General features: G+C 53.5%; 2 protein-coding genes across 5 annotated transcripts; both read left to right on the top strand.

The window, feature by feature from the left end:
- Positions 1-706: 706 nt before the first annotated feature.
- CD276 (CD276 molecule) lies at positions 707-16,015 on the top strand. 4 transcript variants are annotated; one of them, XM_013370650.3, is made up of 9 exons: positions 707-729; positions 2,941-3,048; positions 6,344-6,491; positions 7,842-8,186; positions 8,551-8,847; positions 9,613-9,753; positions 10,956-10,997; positions 11,446-11,481; positions 12,446-13,446. In XM_013370650.3, the coding sequence occupies exons 3-9, from the start codon at positions 6,443-6,445 to the stop codon at positions 12,466-12,468; spliced, it is 933 nt and encodes a 310-aa protein (XP_013226104.3). In that variant the 5' UTR covers positions 707-729; positions 2,941-3,048; positions 6,344-6,442; the 3' UTR covers positions 12,469-13,446. The 4 variants fall into 4 exon arrangements, with proteins under 4 accessions (XP_013226104.3, XP_064933182.1, XP_064933183.1 ...); XM_065077111.1 differs by lacking the exons at positions 707-729; positions 2,941-3,048 and adding exons at positions 5,635-5,782; positions 5,975-6,246; XM_065077110.1 differs by lacking the exons at positions 707-729; positions 2,941-3,048 and adding an exon at positions 3,086-3,928 and having other exon boundaries at positions 12,446-16,015.
- Positions 16,016-17,959: 1,944 nt separating this feature from the next.
- Positions 17,960-20,877, top strand: LOC102094992 (zona pellucida sperm-binding protein 3). The gene is made up of 9 exons (XM_005513035.3): positions 17,960-18,397; positions 18,983-19,101; positions 19,186-19,289; positions 19,469-19,646; positions 19,722-19,842; positions 19,950-20,041; positions 20,111-20,256; positions 20,513-20,632; positions 20,711-20,877. Exons 1-9 carry the CDS (start codon positions 17,990-17,992, stop codon positions 20,815-20,817), a joined length of 1,395 nt encoding a protein of 464 aa, XP_005513092.2. The 5' UTR covers positions 17,960-17,989; the 3' UTR covers positions 20,818-20,877.
- The last annotated feature ends 203 nt before the right edge of the window (positions 20,878-21,080 follow it).

Raw genomic sequence — 21,080 nt, 5'->3', positions numbered from 1 at the left:
CAATTTGAGCATCTCCTGGTGGTGGGATCTGCTGGGCCTGTGCTTGGGAAGGAGAGGGAAAGGGCTGGTGTGTATGTGGGTGCCACCCAGGTGCAGGATCAGGGCTTGGCTAGGTGTGCACCCACATCCGGGAACTCATTTTTGCCAGCATCCCACTGGGATGGTTCTGCATCTGGAGTCCATCGCTGGGCTCTCTGCTTATGAATGACCTTTGTGTGCTGCAAAAAATGCTGAGCTGGCGCCAAAGTGGCCTCCTGTCACATGTGCAGACCTCAAACATCTGCGCTTGGGTGGTGGTGAGCGACTCGCTGTCCCCAGCCCCAACCCCATGTCTCGGGACGGCCACATCCAAAGCGCTTTGAGCTCTGTTCCTCCTGAGTGAGCAGGAATGAGGTTTTCCAGATGCAGCCTCATCAACAAAGGCTCAGGAGCCCACGTTAGTGTTGTGGTGTGTCTTGTCCTGGGACTGGCTTGGTGCTCTGCCTTTTTGGTTCAAAGCAGCCTCAAAAACACATTCCTGCTCCTCCACATCCTTTGCCTTTTGCCATTGCAATGTTCCTTGCATTCATTTGAGGCGGCAGCGAGAGGAACAGGAGCCTCTTTCTGTACGTCCAAGGATTCTGCGGTGGAGCAGCTGCCATGTGGATCCAGCTGATGTTCGGTTCCAAAGTGCTTCAAAATGGATGATCTTGGCAGCTTTCGGGGGATGGAAATCTGCACGTGGCCAAGGTGGGATCTACCCTCCGCTCCCCTGCCTTTTACCAGAGACATTCTGAAGATGACATGTGCATACTACCCTGTGCTGGAAGGAAATCCAAGAGATCCTCCTGGGCACTGCATGTGTGATTTCTCCAACTTTAGCAGCTGGAAGCTGCTGGTGCTGTGCAGTATATCCATGGGGTTAATGGGAAGGAGAAGCAGCCATGCAAGCCTCCCTGGGATGCCTGGAGCTGATCTGCATGCTGTGGATACCTTGTCGGGAGGCTCCACATTTGCCCCAGCGCCTCCATCCGTCCTCTCCTTGATCAAATTCTGGCTGAGCATGAAATTAAACTTGCAAATTGTAGCCTTTTTCTTTGTCTTTCTGTATATTTTTTTCATCAGCTTCATTATTATGCACATTTCTTATGCGCATATCTTGGGTACTGCAGGGTTTGAGGAAGGAAAATTAGCCAAAAATAATCATTTGGGATGGAGAAAATCTACTATTTAAATTCCTCCCTGGAAGCCCTTTCATTGTTAATTATGAGCAGACTTGCAAGCAGCATGGGTTTTAATTTTTAGCTAGTTTTGATGTTGAAAAATCCGCGTTTGTTTCCAAGCTTCTTAGTTTTTACTTTTTTTGTGTGTGTTTGTATTTAACACTAAGAAAGCTCCTGGTGCTCAGATGCTCACTTTTGCATCTTCAAAGACCAACAGAAGCTGAATTGCACTCACAGTTAAGATATCAAAGTAGTGATGCTGCTTTTATCACATGAACTGTTGGGAGAAGGGACCAAGCCATGAAGCTGTGATGGTGTGAAGCCCCTGTGTCTCTTTTGGGGAGTCTTTGTGAAACCCTTGGGTTCCACCTGCATTTTTGGGTTGCTGAGCTTTGATGCTGGAGATGCCCATGGACCTATTGCTCCTTGGAGCGGGAATAATCTCATGCAAAAAGGTCCCTGCAACCCACACCATCTTCCTGCTGCAGCATTGGGGACTGATGGAGAAGATCCAACCATCAGCCCCCAAAAAAGGATGGGGACAATGTGCCAACATGAGATGGCTCAAGTTTGGTCTGCAGGTGGTCCTTAGCTGGAGCTGGGATCACACAGCTGCTCCGCACATCCAGCTGGGCATGGAAAATCCTCTTGATTCACAGGGTGCATCTGTGAATCAAGCACAGGGCTCCCAATTTAGTCACAGGCTTCTGAAGTTTATTGGCTTCATCTTTTCTCATTCTTGCTGCTGTCACCTGTGGTGCCTGGGTCAAGGCATTCAGGTCTTTCACTGCAAAATCCTTCCTTGCACGCAAGGGGAAAAGAATTGGTTTTAAATATAGTGTGTTTCAGGTTATTTTTGTTTGCCTTTTCATTTTAAGCTTTCCAGGTTTGGTTGTTCCAGCTTTTCTCTGTAATCAAAGGGGTGAGGAGCTTCCTTTGCTCTGTGAAAGACCCAAACCTCCCACGCAGGGACCTGGCTGTGGGGCACAGCCGCTGCCACCAGAGCCTTGGGGACACGGCGAGAGCTTCTGGTGCTGAGAGACCCTCTGTGAAAAACAGATTCGAAAACAAGAAGCTGCTTCCTTTGGGGAAACATCTGTGTTGTGTGTGTGTGTGCTGCTGAAAAGTCACCCTTGCAAAGAGCCTGCCTCCTGCCTTCCTCCTCCTCTTCCTCCTTTCCTGCCGTGCTCCCTTTCCCAGTCTCAGTCCTGATGAGGCCCCTCCGTGCGTGTCTGGGAGTGGTGCTGGGTGCTGCCTGCCCGGGGCTGTATAAAAGGAGACATTGTGTGCAAGACTGTGGGTGGGAGCTCAGTGCTGTGACCCTGCCCCAGCCTAAAGTTGACCCCATGGGTTATGGGAGCGATGGTGGTGTCCCCCCAGCACCCAGCCAGCCTGTGCCCCCAGAAAACCAAACCCCCAAAGGTGCTGAGATGTGTTTTCCAAGGGAACTGCGGTCCCTTTGGTGGTTGATGCAGGAGGGAGGCTGCCCCGATGCCTCATGCATCTGAAGTCCTGCTCTTCTAGTTGGGGGCACTCATGGGTGTCCCCTTCCAGCACTGCAGTTCCCAGCTATTTGGGGGGTCCCCCTCTAGCCCCCAGCAGCATTTTCTACCAAGCATAGTGTGTGGTTTTTGGTGCCTCTGGGCAGCTGTTGTGGGTCAAGCATTAGCCAGTTTTTTCCCCAGGAAGTGGCCTCATCTCCACAGGGGAAACTCCAACTGCCTTTTGTTCTCCCCAGACGAGATGGCTCAGCCCTCCTGCCTCACCACAGCCCGGCTCCGTGCACCCCAGTGCCCTGACTTGGAAGGCTCCAAAGCCCCAGCTCTGCGTACCCCAAGACCCCCAGGTACAAGCGCTCCAATCTACTGGCTCTGTGCACCCCAGTTCCTTGGGTCTGCATGTCTGAATCTCCCAGCTTTGAGGGCTTCACATTCCAGCTCTATGCACCCCGATCCCCCAGTTCTGTGCGCCCCAACATGCCCTGGCTCAGTGCACTCTGGCTCCCTGGGTCTGTAAACCCTGACCCCCGGCTCTGTGCACCCCAATGCCCTGGCTCTGCTCCAAGCACCCCAACCCCCCTGGCTCCATATGCTCTGGTTTCCCAGCTTTGTGCCCTCCAAATCCTCGAGCTCTGTGAATGCCAGTCCCCAGGCTTCGTGTGTACCCCCCGAGCCCTGCGCACCTCACTCCCCTGGCCTGGTGCACCCCAACCCTTTGGCTCCATATACCCCAATCTCCTGGCTTGGTGCTCCTCAAAGCCCCAGACCCATGCACCCCACTTCCTCTGCCTCAGTCTCCCCCAATCCCCTGGCCCCACGCACCCCAGTTCCTCTGGCTCAGTGGTCGCCAGTCCCCCAACTTTGAGCACCCCAATCCCCTGGCTCGGTGCCCCCCATCTTGGTGCACTGCAATCCCTTGGCTTGGTGCCCCCAACTCCCTATCTCTGTGCACCCCGATCACTTGGCTCGGTGCCCCCAATTCCGCATGTCTGTGCACCCCAAATCCCTGGCTTGGTGTCCCCAATCCCCCGCTCGGTGCTCCCTGCTCCCCCGCACTCCAGTCCCCGCCACCCCCCGGTCCTTCCCGGTCGCGGCTCCTCCTCCTCCTCCGCCGGCGGGACCCGGCCGGAAGCGGCCGCAGCCAATCAGGGCCGTGGCCGCCGCCCCGGGACCAGCCCCGCCCGTCGGCGGAGCGCGCGCTCCCGCCCGTCCCGCGCCGACTGCCCGGTAAGTGCGCGCGCCCGGCGCGGCGGGAGGGGGAGGGGGCGAGACGGGGAGCGGGACGGACACGGACCCGCCGCTCCCGGTTCCGCTCCCGTGGGTCACGGGTTCGAGACCCCGGGGCGTTGTTCCGGGAGGGCGAAATGAATGAGGCTCCCACCGGGAGCCGGTGCCAGGGGGGTGCGGGGATCCCCTGGGGGGTGCGGGGAGCTCTCGGGAGGGCAGGCGGTGTCCCCACCGTGTGGATGCAGCGACGGCAGCGTCCCCGGGTGCTTATAGAGCCATCCAATTGAAAATGCCATATTTAATGTATAGAACTAAACCCCACCCCACGCGTGGGACAAAAAAACCCAGCGATTGTGCCCGTTTTCCATGTCCCTTCCTTCCCACCGCCACATATCGCACCCCAAATCCCCGCCCGGGATTTGGGGGTTTCACCCCATCCTTCCACTCCTCCTTTGTCGTGTCCCCCATCCCCACAGGGTCCTGCTTTGAGCTTCTGCTGCACACCGAGAAGTTAAGCAGGGACTAAAAATAGTCTAGAGCAGAGCCGAGCTTTTCACTGGCACAAACCCTGGGCAAGAGCGGAGCAAAGCCTGGGGCTCAGCCCAGGCACCCACAAAAGCCGGGACCGACCCGCACCGGTGGGTGAGGACTTGCCCCTGGACCAGCAGATGTTTTCTTTACATCTCCACCTATCTGAGGGTGATAATTTGGCAGCTGGTAATCCGGGTATTATAAAAAAAACCAGCAGAGTTTTGGCTGCACCATAGTAAATATTAAAGAGGAGAACAGGTGACGTATGGTCCCCGAGGTCCCACTGCAACAAACGGCACACGTGGTGCGGGTGGTGCTTGCCTGGCTCGGTAATGGTGCTCGGATGCTTTGTAACGGGTTTTAATTATTTCTTGGGTTTATGGAGGGTTCAGCCCTCCTGATTTGCTATGCACGAGGGCATCCCTTTTCCAAGGGACATGTTTGTGGGGTTCGTTGTATCCTGACTTAGGATGAAAGCTGAGGTCCAGGGCAGAGCCCGTCTTTTGGCCAGGCTCAGATCACAGAGATGGGGAAACTGGGTCACGGAAAGGCGAGACACCCACCAAAAGGCAAAGAAAACCCCCTCTGGCTCCCAGCTGCAGAAAGAAAGTTGGGGACCAGGGTGTCCCCTTCCTGTGACACCTCTGAGATGGTCCGGCAGGTTGTGAAAACTATAAAATAGTATTTATTTTAGTATCACCAGGAAAAGGAAAGAGCTCCAGGGGAGATGAGTAACCGTGTCCCTGGCCTGGGCAGCCGAGCGATGTCCCGCCACCCTGCAGCTCCCTCACTTCCCGGCTGCCTGGCGCTTGGCTTCCTCCGGGCTCATCGGCTTGGGAATGGGTGAGAGTTAGGGATATGGGTTCAGAAAAAAAGCTGGATAATCTGTTTTGCCTAAAGGAGCCTCATGCTCAGGAGGGAAGGAGAGGAGATGCTACCCCAGAGCTCTTGGGGCAGAGCCGTGCCTCAGTTTCCCCTCTGGGACCTGAGCAGAGCTTCGGGGCTGCCCATTTCCATGATTAAAGAGGGTTTAAGGAGGAAGGTGCCAATGGCTGAGGTTGTTCCCGCTGCACCCAGGGAAACCGGTATCACAACACTGATTAATTGCAAATACGACTATTACACCAAAAATCATCGGTGCTAAAGGCTCCAGGCAGAGCAGCGGGGCTCTGGGATGTGCTGGGAGAGAGATGGGACACGGCAGCGGTGACGCGGGCTGCGATATCTGGAGCTCGTTTATGCTGCGAGGGAGGAACGCGGGTCACGAGGGGCTCGGCGAGTTCTTGGCACGGCTGGGGAGGGATGCTCGGGAAGCGAGCCACGGTAGCCAGTGGTGCTGGGCAGCTTGCCCTTGCCTCTCCCCACACCCAGCTCCGAGACGCTCTGGTTTTATTCCCCATTTTTTGGGGCAACCTCATGCCAGAGACTTTCTCACTGCGAGCAGGGCTGAACCTCACAGTCCTCAAGCCTCTGGTGGAGCCAGGAATCTGCAAATCCCTTATGTTTGTTTTTTAGCCATTTTGGACACCGGGAGAGAGCTGCTTCCTCTTGGAGGATGGGGATGTAACAGCCAAAAGCTGCAGGGAAAAGCTGAGAAAGAGAGAAACAAAAGGGGAGGAGAAGCAGCGAGGAGGGGAAGAGGCTCACGTGGCTTCCCCAGGGCACCGGCCAACGCCTCCGGCGCAAGATTTGCCTCCGGGTCCCTCGGCTGCCCGGTGCAGGGGCTGCACCGCTCCCTGGGCCGGTACCAGGCTGGAAGCAAAGCCCCTCCTGCGTTTTATGACAGGGTGGGGGCTCTGGTTGGCATGTGTCTCTCCTGCCCTCTCGCTCTCTGTCTCTGCTCCCCAGCACCATCTCAGTGTTTCCTTCTTGTTTCTTTCCTAGCTCAAGGCATTTACCACAAGAGAGAAGTTTCCCTTTGAGAAGGACACCCGGGACTTCACTTGCATCTGCTTCCTCACCCCGGCTTTGCTCCTGCCGAGGATGCTCTGCCCGCTGCTTGCCCTGGGAGCGCTGGCGCTCAGCCTGGCAGGTGAGTGGGGCTGAGAGGGTTTGGGGTTGGCGTTGTCTGCGTGTCACAAGCCCAAAGGAGACGTCCTGAATGTTCATCCTGAGAAAGCGACCTTTGAGCTGGTGGCAGCGCCCACAAGGTGTTTCTCCTGTTTTTGTGGTCCTCCAGCTGCCCAGAGCATCACCCCATAGGTGTGATGGCTTCTGGTGTACATGGGCCACTCTCATAGCATGGGACATCATCTCCTGTATGCTAAAGCTGAATGACAAAGGCGGGGGAGGACTCAGTCCTGAAAATTTCTTATTTCTCTGGGTCTGTCCCCATGTGCTGGCCCCCCAGGTTGCAGCACCTCAGCCTGGGAGGGATGTGGGGACAGGAGCCTTTTGGCATGCTCAGCAGCGATTCCTGCCAGGCTGGGTGATGTTCCTAAAACGTGCTGGCATTTATTATTAGCCAGGGGGAGATGTGACGCTCTCGAGTCTGCCAAGAGCCAGGGAGGCTGCCTGAGGACTCTTCTCCTGCCTGTCTGAGATCCGTGGCAGGTCTTCTGCAGCCCAGCTCCTTCCTGTGGCTCCTCATCCTCCCCACTCGGGCTCTTGTTTAAAATTTAATGTCTCATTGTTGCCCTCATCCTCAAGGAGGTATTTGGTGCAGGTAACAGCTTTGCTCTGTTCTGTTAAAGTCAGAATATTAAGCAAAAACTTGGTCTGAGGTCAGTTTTTTCCCCTTTTCCTCCTCCTGCTGGGACTGGGAGGAATTGGTGAACGAAGCGCTGCTGGTGCCCAGGGTCTGTTTTGGGTGATATCACCACTCGCTGCCAATGGGACCAGCTCTGAGTGTGAAGGGACCAGCAGCCCTGGCACGGTTGATACTGATCCCTGGCATAATGGCAGGGTTGGCGTCCTACCGTGACTCAGGGACATGGTTGGCATCATGCCGTGGCACTGGGATGCGGTTGGCATCCTGCCGTGGTGCTGGAATGCTGTTGGCATCTTGCTGTGGCACACCAGTTGGCATCGTGCTGGAGCACTGGTGCCATCTAGCGCCTGCCTGCCCAGAGCTGCCTCATCCTGGGGACATGGGATTGTGTCCCCACTGCTGTCACCCACCGACCTTCTCTCCCACATGGGCTGTGTGTCCTGGAGGGTGCAGGTTTGGGTGCCCGTGCCGCAGCTGAAGGCAGCAATGCCTCAGGTTTGTGGGCTTGGCTGGGAGTTGGTGCTAGGAAGGGTCCTGAGATGCCACCTGCCCACAGGTCCCTCCCGTGGGCATCCCTCGATTTGCTTAGATGTTAAATGGATGGAGAATTAAGGAAGTAGATCTTCTAAGGTCTCACCACCATGTGCTTTTGCCCTCGCCACTGTCCTCCAGGTGCCATGGAGGTCCAGGTCCCGGATGAGCCCGTGGTGGCTCTTTTTGGCCAAGATGCCACTCTGGACTGCTCCTTCTCCCCCGATGCCAACTTCAGCCTTGACGACTTGACTCTCATCTGGCAGCTGACGGACACCAAGCGCTTGGTCCACAGCTTCTCTGGTGGCCGGGACCAGCTGCTAGACCAGGGCGGGGACTACGCCAACCGTACGGCCCTCTTCTATGACCAGCTGGCCCAGGGCAATGTCTCGTTGCTCCTCCGACGTGTGGAGGTCTCAGATGAAGGCAGCTTCACCTGCTTTGTCCGGGATTCCAGTAGCGCGGCCGTGACATTGCAGGTGGCAGGTGAGAGATGGAGAGTTGGGGTGTCTCTCTATGTCTCCCCCACAGAGAAGGGTTCTTCATCATGCTTTGGTCCTCTGTGGAGCCTCTTTCTCTCTCCACCCTTGCTGTAGTCTCCCCATGAAGTCAGGTGTCTCATAGAGACCAACCAGCTTCATCTCCCCAAAATATTGCTGACAGGGGGAGGTGCTTCCTCCTGTGCCATCCACCTGGAAGCATGGCCATACATGAGTGAAAACTGAGGAGGCTTCAACTTGTTGATCTTCTTAGAGTCTGTCCTAGGGCTTGCTCACCCTCTTGGTTTACTCCAGATCCTGCTGCTTTGTTCTTCTCCATTGCCTCATCCTGACTGTCCTCTCCTTTGCAGCTCCGTACTCCAAGCCCAGTATGTACCTGGAGCCCAACAAGGACTTGAAGCCAGGAGACCTTGTGGCTGTGACTTGCCACGCTTCTCGTGGCTACCCCCAGGCCAGCGTCCTCTGGCAAGATGGCCAGGGCAGCAACATCACGGAAAACATCACCACGTCCCAGGTGGCCAACGAGGAAGGTCTCTTTGATGTGCAAAGTGTCCTCCAGGTGCTGGTGGAGCCCAGCAGCACCTACTTCTGCCTGGTGCGAAACCCGGTGCTGCAGGAGGAGACCCGTGCCTCCGTCACCATCACGGGTGAGCCAGTGAGGGCCTAAGTTGGGGGAAGGATGGGATGGGCTTTGTCTCAAGGTGACCATGGTGGTACCAGGGTCCCTAATGTGACCCAGAACCACCCAGGAGGTTGCTGCCCCATATCCCTGCTCTACATCTCTCCCCATGGACCTACAAGGGTTGTGCTGTCCTCCCTGTCACCCCATGCTGGCGTCCCAGCTAGAACTAACATTTTTAGTTCTTAGTCTCTCGTTTTGCTGGTTGCCTCATCCAAGTTGAAACCACCGCAGAAACCCAGCACAGGGCATGGTAGTTGTCTTCTCCTTGGCACGTGGCCATGGGATGCTCTCCATTTGAGGCTCTCCATCTCAGCTGTGACAATCCTGCTTCAGAAACCCAAGTTGGAGGAGTTCAAGCGCCTTCAGCCTTATGCCTTCACTTGGAGCTCCTCCCACTGCCCTCCTGGAGCTCTTTATAACCTTGTGCTCTCCCCGGGAACATTAATTAGTGTTTAATTGCTCTTGGTATTGCACTTACTGGATTGGGAAGGTGGGTCCCTGATGGAGCATAAGCTTTATGGCTGGATGCATCGAACTCTTGCAGGAAAACTCCCATGGATGCTGCTAGTTGGGAGCAGAGGGGGAGCTTTTGTGCGGGCAAATGCTGAGTCTTGGGGTGACGTCTGTGGAGGGGCAGGGTTTGGGGCAAGGTTTTATTTGGAGAAGAACAATATTAAGTCCAGTAGTGATGCTCACCATGCTGGTATTTCTCTTCCCCCCTCCCTGCCAGGCCAACACCCCCGCTTCCCCACCGTGGCTCTCTGGGTGACAGTGGCACTCGCCATCTGCGTCCTGGGGCTGCTCATCGTCCTGGCATACGTGTGCCAGAAGAAAATCCGCGAGAGCTGTGAGGAAGAGGAGGAAAACGCAGGTAATGTTGCGGTTATTTTCCCCCCTAAAAGGGATGGGGTTTGCAGGGGGTGATGGATGGGGGAGACAAGGCAAATTTTACCTGGCACGGGTTTTTCTTGGTGGGGCATCTTTTAGAGGATGAAGGGATGCTTGGAGCTGCTGGGGTTGGCTGCGTGCTGGTTGCACACATCACTCCAGGTGGCTTTTTCAAACATATACCTGGTTTTCCTGCCACCCAATGTATCTTCCCCCTTTCATCTTCCTGCTCTGAGCATCCTCTGTGGTACCCACACCTGGAGGTATGCGGAGCATCTCCTCTGAGAAGGTGCCACCGTGGAAATGCCACATGCTTTGACACGTGGAAATAACATGAGATGCTCCATGCTCTTGTTTTCCGCATCCTTTTCCTGTTTGCTTTTTTAATTCCTTTTTTTTTAAATTTATATTTTTATTATGGAGGGATACTTGCACAAAAAGGGGAGGCTTTGCTGCTTTAAAAATGGCTGCAGGAGCAGCTTTGCTGACGTTCCCCTGTTCATTTTCTCTCGCCACCTCCTGCCAAAGCCTTTCCCTGCCAGCATCGTGCTGCGGGGCCTGGACTCGCCGCCTCCCTCCCCGGGGCCTCCCCCTTCGCTCCCCTTTTCTCTGCCGGGGGGTACCATATCTGGCTGTGGGGTGTCCCCAGCAGTGGGGTCCAAGAGGGTTTTCCCCTGGCAGATTGCAGAGAACCATCTGCAGGATATATATATTAGAAATATATGTATATATGTATTTTTTTCCCTCTGTAACAGAGTATTTTCTTCTCGGCCAGGGGATCTGGAGCACTGTGAAGCTCAGCCATGGCCCCAGGCCAGCTGACCTCAGTCCTTTAGCATCAGGACGCGGCACCCAGCCTGCGATGTTTTGCACTGACAGCTGCACGCCCTCAGCAGTAACCTTTTGCTGTGGCTCTGGGTCAGCCAGAAATCAGGCAGGGACCCTGCACAGCCTTGAGATGGGGGAAATACCCTCCACGGGGTGCTGGGTGCAAGTGGGTACCAGTCGCCTCCTCTCCGAGCATCACCAGCGGCTCGGCAGCGCCTGGTGCCGAGCAAAGCCCGGGATGTGCAGTGATGGGGACGGTGGTGGTCTAAGGGACACCCACCAAACCTTGGAAAATGAGGTTCAGGGTGGGGTGAAGCCCGGCAGATGCTTCACATGCTCCGGCTTGCTCTTTTGCAGGGACAGAGGAGCAGATCGGAGAGGGGGAACAGTCCAAGACAGGTGGGTCATTATATACTTGTTATTAATATTATTATTATATATATGCCTTATAGTATATGTTCGTGCCACTGTTTCCAACGCCAGCAAACACTCATGTGCTTTGCACCCTCCAGTGATGCTCAGCCCTGCTGTGCATGTTCCCTGCTCTGCCATGCACCCCTCAGGCTGGCAGCTCCGTGATAAGCCACGCTATCTTGTAATAAATAGTGCTCTGGTGTCATTAAACAGGTTAATTATACGTGTAGTCATTGCTTCTATCTGCAAGAGCAAGCCTGCTTGGCATGCCGGCTCCACTGCCAGGGAGATTTCAGGACTGGGGGTTGGTTTGAGATGGAAATTGGTGGGTGCAACTGGGGTGTGTTCCCCAAAATGGGGCTGGGAGGCATTTTCTCGCTTCCCCCCGTCCCACGTGGTGGAGACTGACTGTATGCTGGTTTGCTTTTCGCAGCTCTGCAGCCGCTGAAGAGCAAGGAAAGCAAAGACGGTGAGTGCCCAACCCGGGGCATTGCGAGGAATTTGGGTCTGTTTTTGAGCATTGCCATCAGTTTGCAAAGGGAAGGGGAATTGCTGGGGTCTATTCTTCCCTTGTGGAGAGGGAGGCATGAGCTTCATCCCTCCCCATGCAGAATTCCCCACCAGCAGCCCAGCACCAAATTACTGGTGGAAATTCATGAGAATTAGTCAAAGCTCCTATTTCTTTCATTATCTTCTCCCAACCTCGATGCTGCCAACAGCCCATCACCCATCCCAGCCCGGTGCCTGGTCAGCCCCGCTCCTCCCCGACTCATCCTCCTCCCAAGATCAAAATCTTTTTAATTTATTTCCTTTCTTATTAAAGGCAGAGGCTTGTCCTCTGCTGCCAGTGAATTGCTGCTAATTTAACCCTTCCTTCCTCTTTTATTACCAGCCTTGTTTTCTCTGCAATGCAATTTCCCCCATCCTGCCACCCCGATGGGTTTTTAAAAGCCTTTTCTCCCTTTCCCTTCACTCGGTTAGCAAAGCATCAACCTGCTCCACTTTTCCTCTCTTTTTTTTCCCCTCTTTGCCCTTATCTCCCCCTCGCCAGCCGCTGCAGACCGTGCTTGGCTTCCCAGCCCCTCGGCTTTTCATCCCCGATGCAGCCTGTTTGCTTAACCTCGCGTGCAAGACGTCTCCCGCTTGCTCCTCAACCACTTCTGCAGCAGAAACGAAGCTTGAATAATAACATTTCCCAGGGTTTGCTGCCTGTGGGGGTGTTTTCTATCCAGGAGGATGGATGGAGGGATAAAAACACCCCTACATGTACCTGGTTGTATTTGCCTAAGGCCCTGGGAGTGGGGATCCCAGTTTTCCAGGGCAAGGAGAGCCCAGAGCTGCCGGTGACCAAATTAACTCATTAACTTGTGAATTGTTATTCTTTTTAATGCCTTTGCCAATTTTTATTTGGTCTTTTTTTTTTCTCTCCTCAGATAACGAGCAAGAAATTGATTGACAGGAGTTGGGACACCCCCAAGCAGCGCCTTGTACCCTGGACCAGCTGAGATGTCCCTAGTTGGGGACAAGTGGGGTCCCCTGGGGAGGGCACGGACCTGCTGCCACCCTCATCCCAGGCCCTGTCACCCTCCACCTTCCCCGGCTGTGTCTTCGGGGTGCCCTGGGGCTGGAGAGAGGTTGCATCTCTTTATCCCCGGTGAACCCTGAAGACCACTGCATCCTTCTCAAGGATGCTGTATCGCGGGTGGAGGCTCCTCCTCGTCCGTCTGTCCGTCCCCATGTGGGGCTGAGAACAACTGAGCACCCTCTGTGCCTGCTTCTGGGTGGCCACAGCCAAACAAGTTGCCTTCCAGGTGCCTTCCGGGGCAAATTTCGGTGCCTTTTCCAAGCCAGAGACCTTGGGATGGGTGATGGGCTCAGCGAGGTCCCTGGGAGCGACCGACGGAGCTCTGGGAAGATGGATGGGAGCTGCGGGATGCCCAGGCACAGGGGAGACAGAGCCCATGCTCTTGGCCCCAATGAATGTGTCACTCCGGGGACGTATGGGGACGATTATTTTTTCATGTTACACCAGTGTGGCTCCCACTGGACTTTGATTTTTGCCTTAAATGCAAAATCCCACTGGGGTGGGTATCCCCTGCCTCAAATTAACCTGGGAGATTTTTTTGAGGGGTGGTTAAAAGGCAGGGCCTGGGGGTGACCTGCTGGCCAGGTGAATCATAGAATCATAAATGGTTTGGGTTGGAAGGGACCTTAAACATCTCGTTCCACCCACCCTGCCATGGGTAGGGACACCTTCCACTAGACCAGGTTTCTCGAAGCCCCATCCAAGGTGGCGTGTCCCTGGTCCTGCTCCGGTGGGTGAAGTCCCCACTGTGCCCTTCGGCTCTTCTGCTGGTTTTTGTCCTTATTTAAAATCCAGAAGCTGAAGGGGACTTTTGTGCCTTGACGAAATAAATTCGGGGGTTGTTTTGGACACTGCTTTCTGGGCTTGGCGTGGTCTCCGGGATGCAGCTTTAGCCGTAATTAGTTTAAATACTGAAATTCCCGGAGTGAAAGCTTTGTGTCCCTCTTTCAGACCTGCCCTGTTTGTCCCTCGGTCCCTTGTTACTACCATGATACCTTACACTTTGCCACCCTCATCCCTCACCCAGCATGGGGGAAAAACCACTCCAGCGAAGGGGAGGACCTCTTGTTCCGCTTTATTTTAACACTTCAAGCAGCAGAACGAAGAGCAAAATCCTGAAGGGACGTTGTCATCTGTCAGACATTGCTCAGAAATTCAGGCTGGTTAATGCCATCGATGGGATGCAAGTGGGGTCTGATGGGGAAGGGACCTTCCTAAGTCACCTGTGGAAGATTATTTTTAGTTGTCCTTCCCTGGGCATGAAGCCAGGCTCTACATTTTGATAGAAAAATATCTCTTACAGCGAGATGAGGGAAAGCGTGCTGGTATCAAACCCAGATTAGGGAGGGGATGGATTTTATTTTGGGGCTTTGATCTACAGCCTGAATTAAGTGCCAGTGCCATTTTTAATGACATGCCAGGAGGTATCATTAATGAAGCCGTTAACCACCTCCAGCTCCTTGGTGGGTGGCGGGATGTGTTGTCCCCATGTCCATCTTGAAAGGTCCTGAGATGGTGCCGGCGTCCCTGGGGATGTCTCCTCCAGCTGGAGCTTTCTGGGGCAGTTCTTTGGGTGGATCTGAGGGGTTTCCATCCTTCCCCTCCCACTCCCGGCTAACAGTGAGTTTCCAGTCACGAAAGTGGGATTTAACAGGGGTACAGAGGGCGAAGGACCCGGCATGGAGAGCTGGCAGCAGCTCAGCTGCTGGAGCTCGCTCGTGTTTGCTCTTATCCCTCCCGGGAGCAGGCGAGGCTGCGAGTTCATCCAAACACCCTCGACGGGTGAAAAAACAACTACTAAATCGCATTTGGCTGGTTATTTCAGAAAGCATCAGAATGAGTCTCCCCATCCAATCATTTTGAAAATCCCTTTCTACCTCTGCTTGGGGAGCAATAACCAAAAGGAGATTTAAATTTGTCAAAGACTCCAGGATTTGTTGTGGGTGACAGGTTTTCATTTCATTTCCCTTTGGTTTTCTCCCAGCGCAACAAGTGAGATGGGGAAACCCCCCAGCTCAGCACCAGCTCTGCGCATTTGCTTTCCAGGGGCAAGCCGGAGCCAATGCAAAGCGCTGGCACGCTCTAAAGTTCCTTTTTGGCAAGAAAAGGCCTTGAAAAACTCTCCGTTTGTGCCATCGGTGCTGGTACCCAAATCATTTTGATGGGGGATGCCGAGCGACGTGGTATTCCTAAGGAAACGTTGTGGAGTCAGCACTTTCAGAGCCAGTTTTTCCCTCTCAGGACCCATTTTTCAGAGCCCAGTCCCAAGCGGGTTATTCCCCGTGCATCTGGTTCTGTTAAATCAGAGTTAGCAGTGGGGCTGAGAGACGTTTTAATTACAGATTTGGATATCCTGCGTGATTTATCCCGGGTAACTCAAGCAATTTATCCCTCAGCAGTTACAAGGGATCCGAAGCAGAAAGGAAGCACAGGGAATATTTATCGTGGTGACTCAGAAGCCGTTTAAGAGAGATTTGAAACGAAACAGTGACATTGCTTTAAAAAACCCCTACCTGGCGTGAAGAAGTTGTCTCCAGCCAGGAAAATTAATGAGCAATGCCATTTTCAAACTCCAATTCCCCTTTATTTCCCATGTTGGCCAAGCATTTCTCTGTGGGCTGGCATGGGGGTGAGGGAACTGGGGTGATGTTTCTATGTCATTTTATGATCGGGTGGCATTTCAATGTCGTTTTGCCATCATTACTCGGAGTAGATGAGACAAACCCCTCAGCAATGCTTTTGCAAGCGGAATCTGAGCCATGATAGCATCATTTTCTCGGGGACGATGGAGGGAGGTTGGTGTTGCTTAATGAGCCTTAGAGAAACATGTGCTGTCTCAGGTAAGGAAATGTTGCTTAAATATTGCCGGAGAAGTATTCCATTCCCTGATTAATACAGTATTTAACACGCCAGTGAAGAAGCACCCTGGCAAATAAAGCCCTGACAGTGCAGTTCTTTGCCGTGCCCGACAGAGAGATGATTTTTCTCATCTCAGGTGCTGAAGTTGTGAATAAAACTGAAAAATTCAGAAGACCCATCCCAAAGGGAGGTTGGGATATTGCTTTCTACAGCATGGATCCAAGATTTTCACCGTGGGAGTCGTCGTGCTCAACCCAAGGCTTTCCGAGGAGCGTGGATGGGACGTACGCAGCCATTGGTCTTGCCCACCTAGCAGAAGACCCCAAGCTTCTGTTAACCCACTGCGGCAAAAAGATGTCCCCCAGTGTCCTTTGTTCCCGGAGGAAATCTATACTCGGAGGACTCTGCAGACAGAAAGGGCTATTAAATGCAGATTACGGTGATGGATAAGGCACAAGCTGCAGCACGAGAGAAGGGAGGTGGTGGATGATTTTTATTGTTTGCTGCCTATTGATTTCTTTTTGCACCCGAACGAGAATAAAAGCAGTTCCCCATTGAACGGCTTCAGACTCTTTAAGGCTTTTTCAGACTGTTTAATCTCCCGTCCCTGTTTCATCCCAGACACCTGAATTTATTCGCCTCCATCCCGTTCCCTTTGGAGCGGGAGCAAAGATGCGCGGGGTGCAGGCACCCATCCCTGTGGATGTTCCCCGTAGGGACGGTTTGCAGGAGGTTGGGTGAATCAGCCCCTGCACATTCAGTGCCAGGGAGGGTGACTGGGCTGTGGGCAGCACAAGTGTCACCTCTCATCCTCCTGGATGCTTTTGGCTGCAGGAGCACCCCCGAGCAAACCCGGCTGGCATGTCCCAGTGGGGTGGAAGCCACCGATGTAGCACAGGGATGAGCTGGGTTTGGTGATAACCCATTTCTTGCTGAATTAATAAAGAGAGCTCGAGCCACCGGCGAGATTTTTCTTGTATCGTTTATTCATCACTCATAAAAATTTCAGGGGTGAGGCTGGGACATGGAGATCATGCCAGCAGAGGATGGCGTGCGTGTGTGTGGCTTTATTCATGTTTCGGGGAGACACCAGCGAATGCGCAATGCAGGGATCCCCCCAGGAGTTTTTGGGCACCCCCCTGGTCTTGGTGGAGCTTTGTTCATCCAGCTCCTTGCTGGGGTCTCCCCTAAAAATGACCAGTCACCCCATCCCAAACCCACCCCCCAGATCCCAGCAAACCAGGAGGAAGATGCTTGTGGGACTACAGTGGATCTGTGGATTCCCTGATGGAGGGCATAGGAACAGAAATTAGCATTGAAGATATTAAGGCCTACCCATGAGAAAGATGGGAGTAAAGGAGTATCCAGAGATGTTCAGGATGTACCCGTGAGAGAGAAGGAAGTAAAAGAGTAACATTGATGATAGCAAAAATAGCCAATGAGATGTTACTGCTGTAACTTGTAATCAACAGTGAAAAGATCCATGAATTGGTAAAACTGTATAAAAATGCATTTGTGGCAATAAATGGTATCTACTACTTTCATCCTGGAAGAACCTGGTCTATGTCGTTTGTCTGTCTCAACCACGACAGATGCTTCAGCCAGTAAACCCCATTTCCCTGCATACCCATGTAAAGCACTGGTAGAAACACAGCCACTCAGGCTAAAAAACCCTCCTGGTTTGTCCGGCTGCTCCGTTGAAGAGCGGGTGTGAGTGGGGGCATCGCTCCCGTGTTGGGGGGACATCGCTCACTGGGCTCTGCCACCGTCACGAGCAGCTTTGGGTGACCCCAACCTCTTCATCCAGCTCAGCGATGTAGAGCCATTAGTCATCCTACTGCACACACGAGCAGCTGTGCCAATTAGCGTAATTAAGACACGAGGGCCAATTAATCTCTTGGTTATGCCTGCCATTCACTTATCAGCTGCTATTATGGGAAGATCGGCTTTTTTACCTCTGCTTTCTATGCAAATAAGCTGGTTATGATGCCTTCATTACTCGATAGAAGATTACCCAGCACGGATACCCATGAAATCAAGCACGGACAGATTGTCAACACCCACGGGCCAGAGCCCAGGTGGGTTTTGCAGTCAGAGTCCTCTCCATTTCTGAATGTGCCACCTCGAGTGGTGCTCCAGGACCTGGATTTTGGGAAACTGCTGATGCTGATGTTGTGGAGGAGATGAGAGGATAAATGTTTGTCTGGGCCCTTGGCATGTTGGTGTCCAAAATTGGCTTCATCTCATGTAATAGAAGGACACGGGCTTGTGGCCAGTTGGCCACTGAGGTGATGGCAGTTGATGCTATCCCAAACAGGCAAGACAGAGGGACATGGGACAAACTGCTCCAGGGAAATCACCCTCCATGCCCTGAGAGGGAGGGATGGTCCCAGCTGGATCCCATTGCCCTGGGTTGCTCCTGGCTGGGTGGGGACCCCAGGTGTGTCCCATCTGGGCTGGGGCTGCTGGGAGTGCTGCTATAAAAGGTTCCTGAGCAGCATCTCCTCTGTGAACTGGTTTTGCTGGGGTCAGGATGGGGTCTGGAGGCAGCTTGGGTGCAACTCTGTTCTGCTGGGTGCTGGTTGAAGTAGCATCTTACAGTCCATGGGGTTTGCCCCAAAGGGACTTGGCGGTCTTGAGGGTGCGGGGGGACTCCTCTTGGAGCCGGCCCCGTGTCCCTTCCTTCTCCCAGCCCTCCCCCTGGGCATGGGTGGACGTTTCCCAGCTCCAGGCTGCTGCCCCATTGCACCCTGTGGCTGTGCAGTGCCAGGAGGCGCAGGTTGTGGTCACGGTGCACAGGGACCTCTTTGGTACAGGGCGTCTTGTCAAGGCTGTGGACTTGACCTTGGGCTCGGCTGCCTGCCTACCTCTGGCACAGGATGTTGCTGAGAGCGTGGTGACCTTTGTGGTTGGGCTGCATGAGTGTGGCAGCATCTTGCAGGTGAGGTGGGACACTGGGGTGAGGGGCTTCTCCATCCTTGCATGGGTAATGGACTTTCCCTGGGCTTTCACCAGCACTGGCTGGGGAAATGAGAATTATTGTGGGCACTTTAACTGCTACAGAGCAATGTGCAGTTGTGTTGCCTAATTCATCTTTGGTCCTAGAGATGATCTAGTAAAGGTGATAACAGGGTTGGCGATGAAGAGGCACAGTGCTGCCATGAGAAGGGGCTCAGCTGGTTGCAGCAGATCTCTGATGGTGTGACTATAGCAGAGGTAGTTCTTTGTGGGGAGGTATCATCCTGAGGACTTAGGTCAGGCGTAGACCCAGCAGCAAGTAAGGCTTGTGGTCTTTTATATGACTTAGAAAGACGCAACTGTGTGAGTGTATGTTCTCCTGGGCTGGGATGGCAATGCAAAGCTTCACAGCATCCTGTCTGGACTGGATTGGGAGCATGGAGGTCACCCTGTGCCTTTACACCTGAGGGACCTGTGTGTCCCAGTACAGGCAGTACTGGGTATTTGGTGGTGCTGAGCTTCTAGTTGACTGGTTTGTCTTATTGAGTCTCCCAAATGTTCTTCCCAGATAACCCCAGACTCCTTGATCTACAAAACAATTTTGTCCTACAAACCTACTCCTTCTGGTAACCCAGTGATTGTAAGGACCAATGCAGCTGTGGTTCCTATTGAGTGCCACTATCCCAGGTGAGCAAATGGGGGCAGTGTCTCTCCTCCCACGCACCTGAGGTGATGGTGATATCCTTGTTAACACCCATCTTTTGCATTTAGGAAGGGCAACGTGAGCAGCAGCGCCATCAAGCCCACATGGGCTCCGTTCCGCTCTACCCTGTCGGCGGAGGAGAAGCTGATGTTCTCCCTACGTCTCATGAATGGTAGGTATAGACCTGGCAGCCCCTTGTCTTTCTTCGTCACATGCTGAGAGCCTGGAGCTCTAATCTGGGCTAAAATCACACCTTGTGAAAGTAGCACATGGGGTTGCTGCTCAGTTAAGCTGTCCTGTGTGTAAGGGGCAGTCTCTAAATTAACCTGTAAGTTTGAATCTACCTTCCAGATGACTGGAGTGCTGAGAGGCTCTCCAATGGCTTCCAGCTTGGGGAAAGTCTGCATCTCCAGGCTGATGTTGCTTCTGGGGACCATGTACCTCTAAGGCTCTTTGTGGATGACTGTGTTGCTACTCTGAGTCCTGACAGGAGTTCTTCTCCCCGATATGCCTTCATTGACCTCAGCGGGTAAGGGGTGTGGGGCTCTCTGGGTGATATTGCTGCAGCTGGCTGGGATGTCCCTGACTTCTGACCCTTGTCTAGGTGCTTGGTGGATGGGAGATCAGATGACACCACTTCAACCTTCATCTCTCCAAGGCTGAGGCAGGAAACGCTGCAGTTCACAGTTGATGCATTCAAGTTTGCAGGAGACAACAGAAACTTGGTGAGATGTGGTGGCCACTCTTCTACCCTTGGTGTGTTCAGAAGCTGTGCTGTTCTGCATGGATGAATTTAATTAACCTTGGATGTTTCTTTAATTTCCCCTTCCAGATCTATATCACCTGCCACCTGAAGGTCTCCCCGGCTGACCAAGCCCCAAATCCATTGAACAAGGCCTGTTCCTTCAACAAAGCCAGCAGCCTGTGAGTAGCTGGTGCATGAAGGGAGGGGACCAGCCTGGAGAAAATGCTTTACAGGTAATTCTGTTCCAGGTGGGCTCCTGTGGAGGGTACTGGAGACATCTGCAGCTGCTGTGAGACTGGCAGCTGTCCACTGTATGGAGGATACCCCGGGAGAACTAACCCTCTGGCCAGATGGCCAGCAAGACGATCCAAGAGAGACATCTCTTCCAAGCAAGGTAGGGCTCTGGGTCTCCAAAATGTATCCCCAAGGCAGGGTGAGCCTATAGGTTGGGATGGCCAAAGATGCTGGAAGATCTTAAGAAAACTGATCTTGCCTTAAGGACAAACCCAGCTATTCTCCAGCATCCTTGGGCAAGTAACTGTGTGTGTATGTCCTTCTGTTTAAAACTGCTGGAAAGCTACTCTTCTGTAAGTCTAGCCTAAGCAGGAATTACCTCTCCTGTGAACTCGTTCATGTCCATACCTTCTTAGGTGGGTCCTCAAGGGCAGCGGAGGCTGAAGTCTCAGTTGGACCGCTATTAATCCTGGATTCAGCTCAGGGATTAAGAAGTTCCTCAGGAGGTCTTGTGCCATCAGGGAAGACTTCACATGGTATGTGTGGGTTTTTTTGGTGGGTATCTTCAGGTCTTAATTGAAGGTGATCTGGTAAGTGGCTCTTGTCTCTTCCAGGTGCTGCTGAAGGGCTTCCTATGCTGGTCCAAGTTGCACTGCTCATAGCAGCCGCTGTCCTGAGCTTAACTGCTCTTGGATTGTTTCTTGGGTGCAGAAAAATGTAGCTGCCCTCCAGAAGCCTAACTGTAACTCCTCAACCTGAATAAAGAGAAGCGTTTCTGTCCTTTCCTGTGTCCTCAGTGGGGAGGAGGGACAGCAGGCAGCCTTTGCTCTGCTCAAATGGGAGTTGGGGTTGTCCTCATGGACTATCCTCCAGATAAGCCACCTACTGGGGGGGTGGCCACAAGCTCTTGGGAAGCCACCAATGAACCAAAGATGTGCAGAGCTGTTGCAACCTGAAAGCATCTCCCAAACCACAGCACTTGGA

Source organism: Columba livia, chromosome 11 (genome assembly GCF_036013475.1).
Source record: "Columba livia isolate bColLiv1 breed racing homer chromosome 11, bColLiv1.pat.W.v2, whole genome shotgun sequence".
Classification (NCBI taxonomy): Eukaryota; Metazoa; Chordata; class Aves; order Columbiformes; family Columbidae; genus Columba; species Columba livia.
The sequence above is the reverse complement of the archived record's forward strand: the minus strand, read 5'-3'. Positions and strand labels throughout refer to the sequence as shown.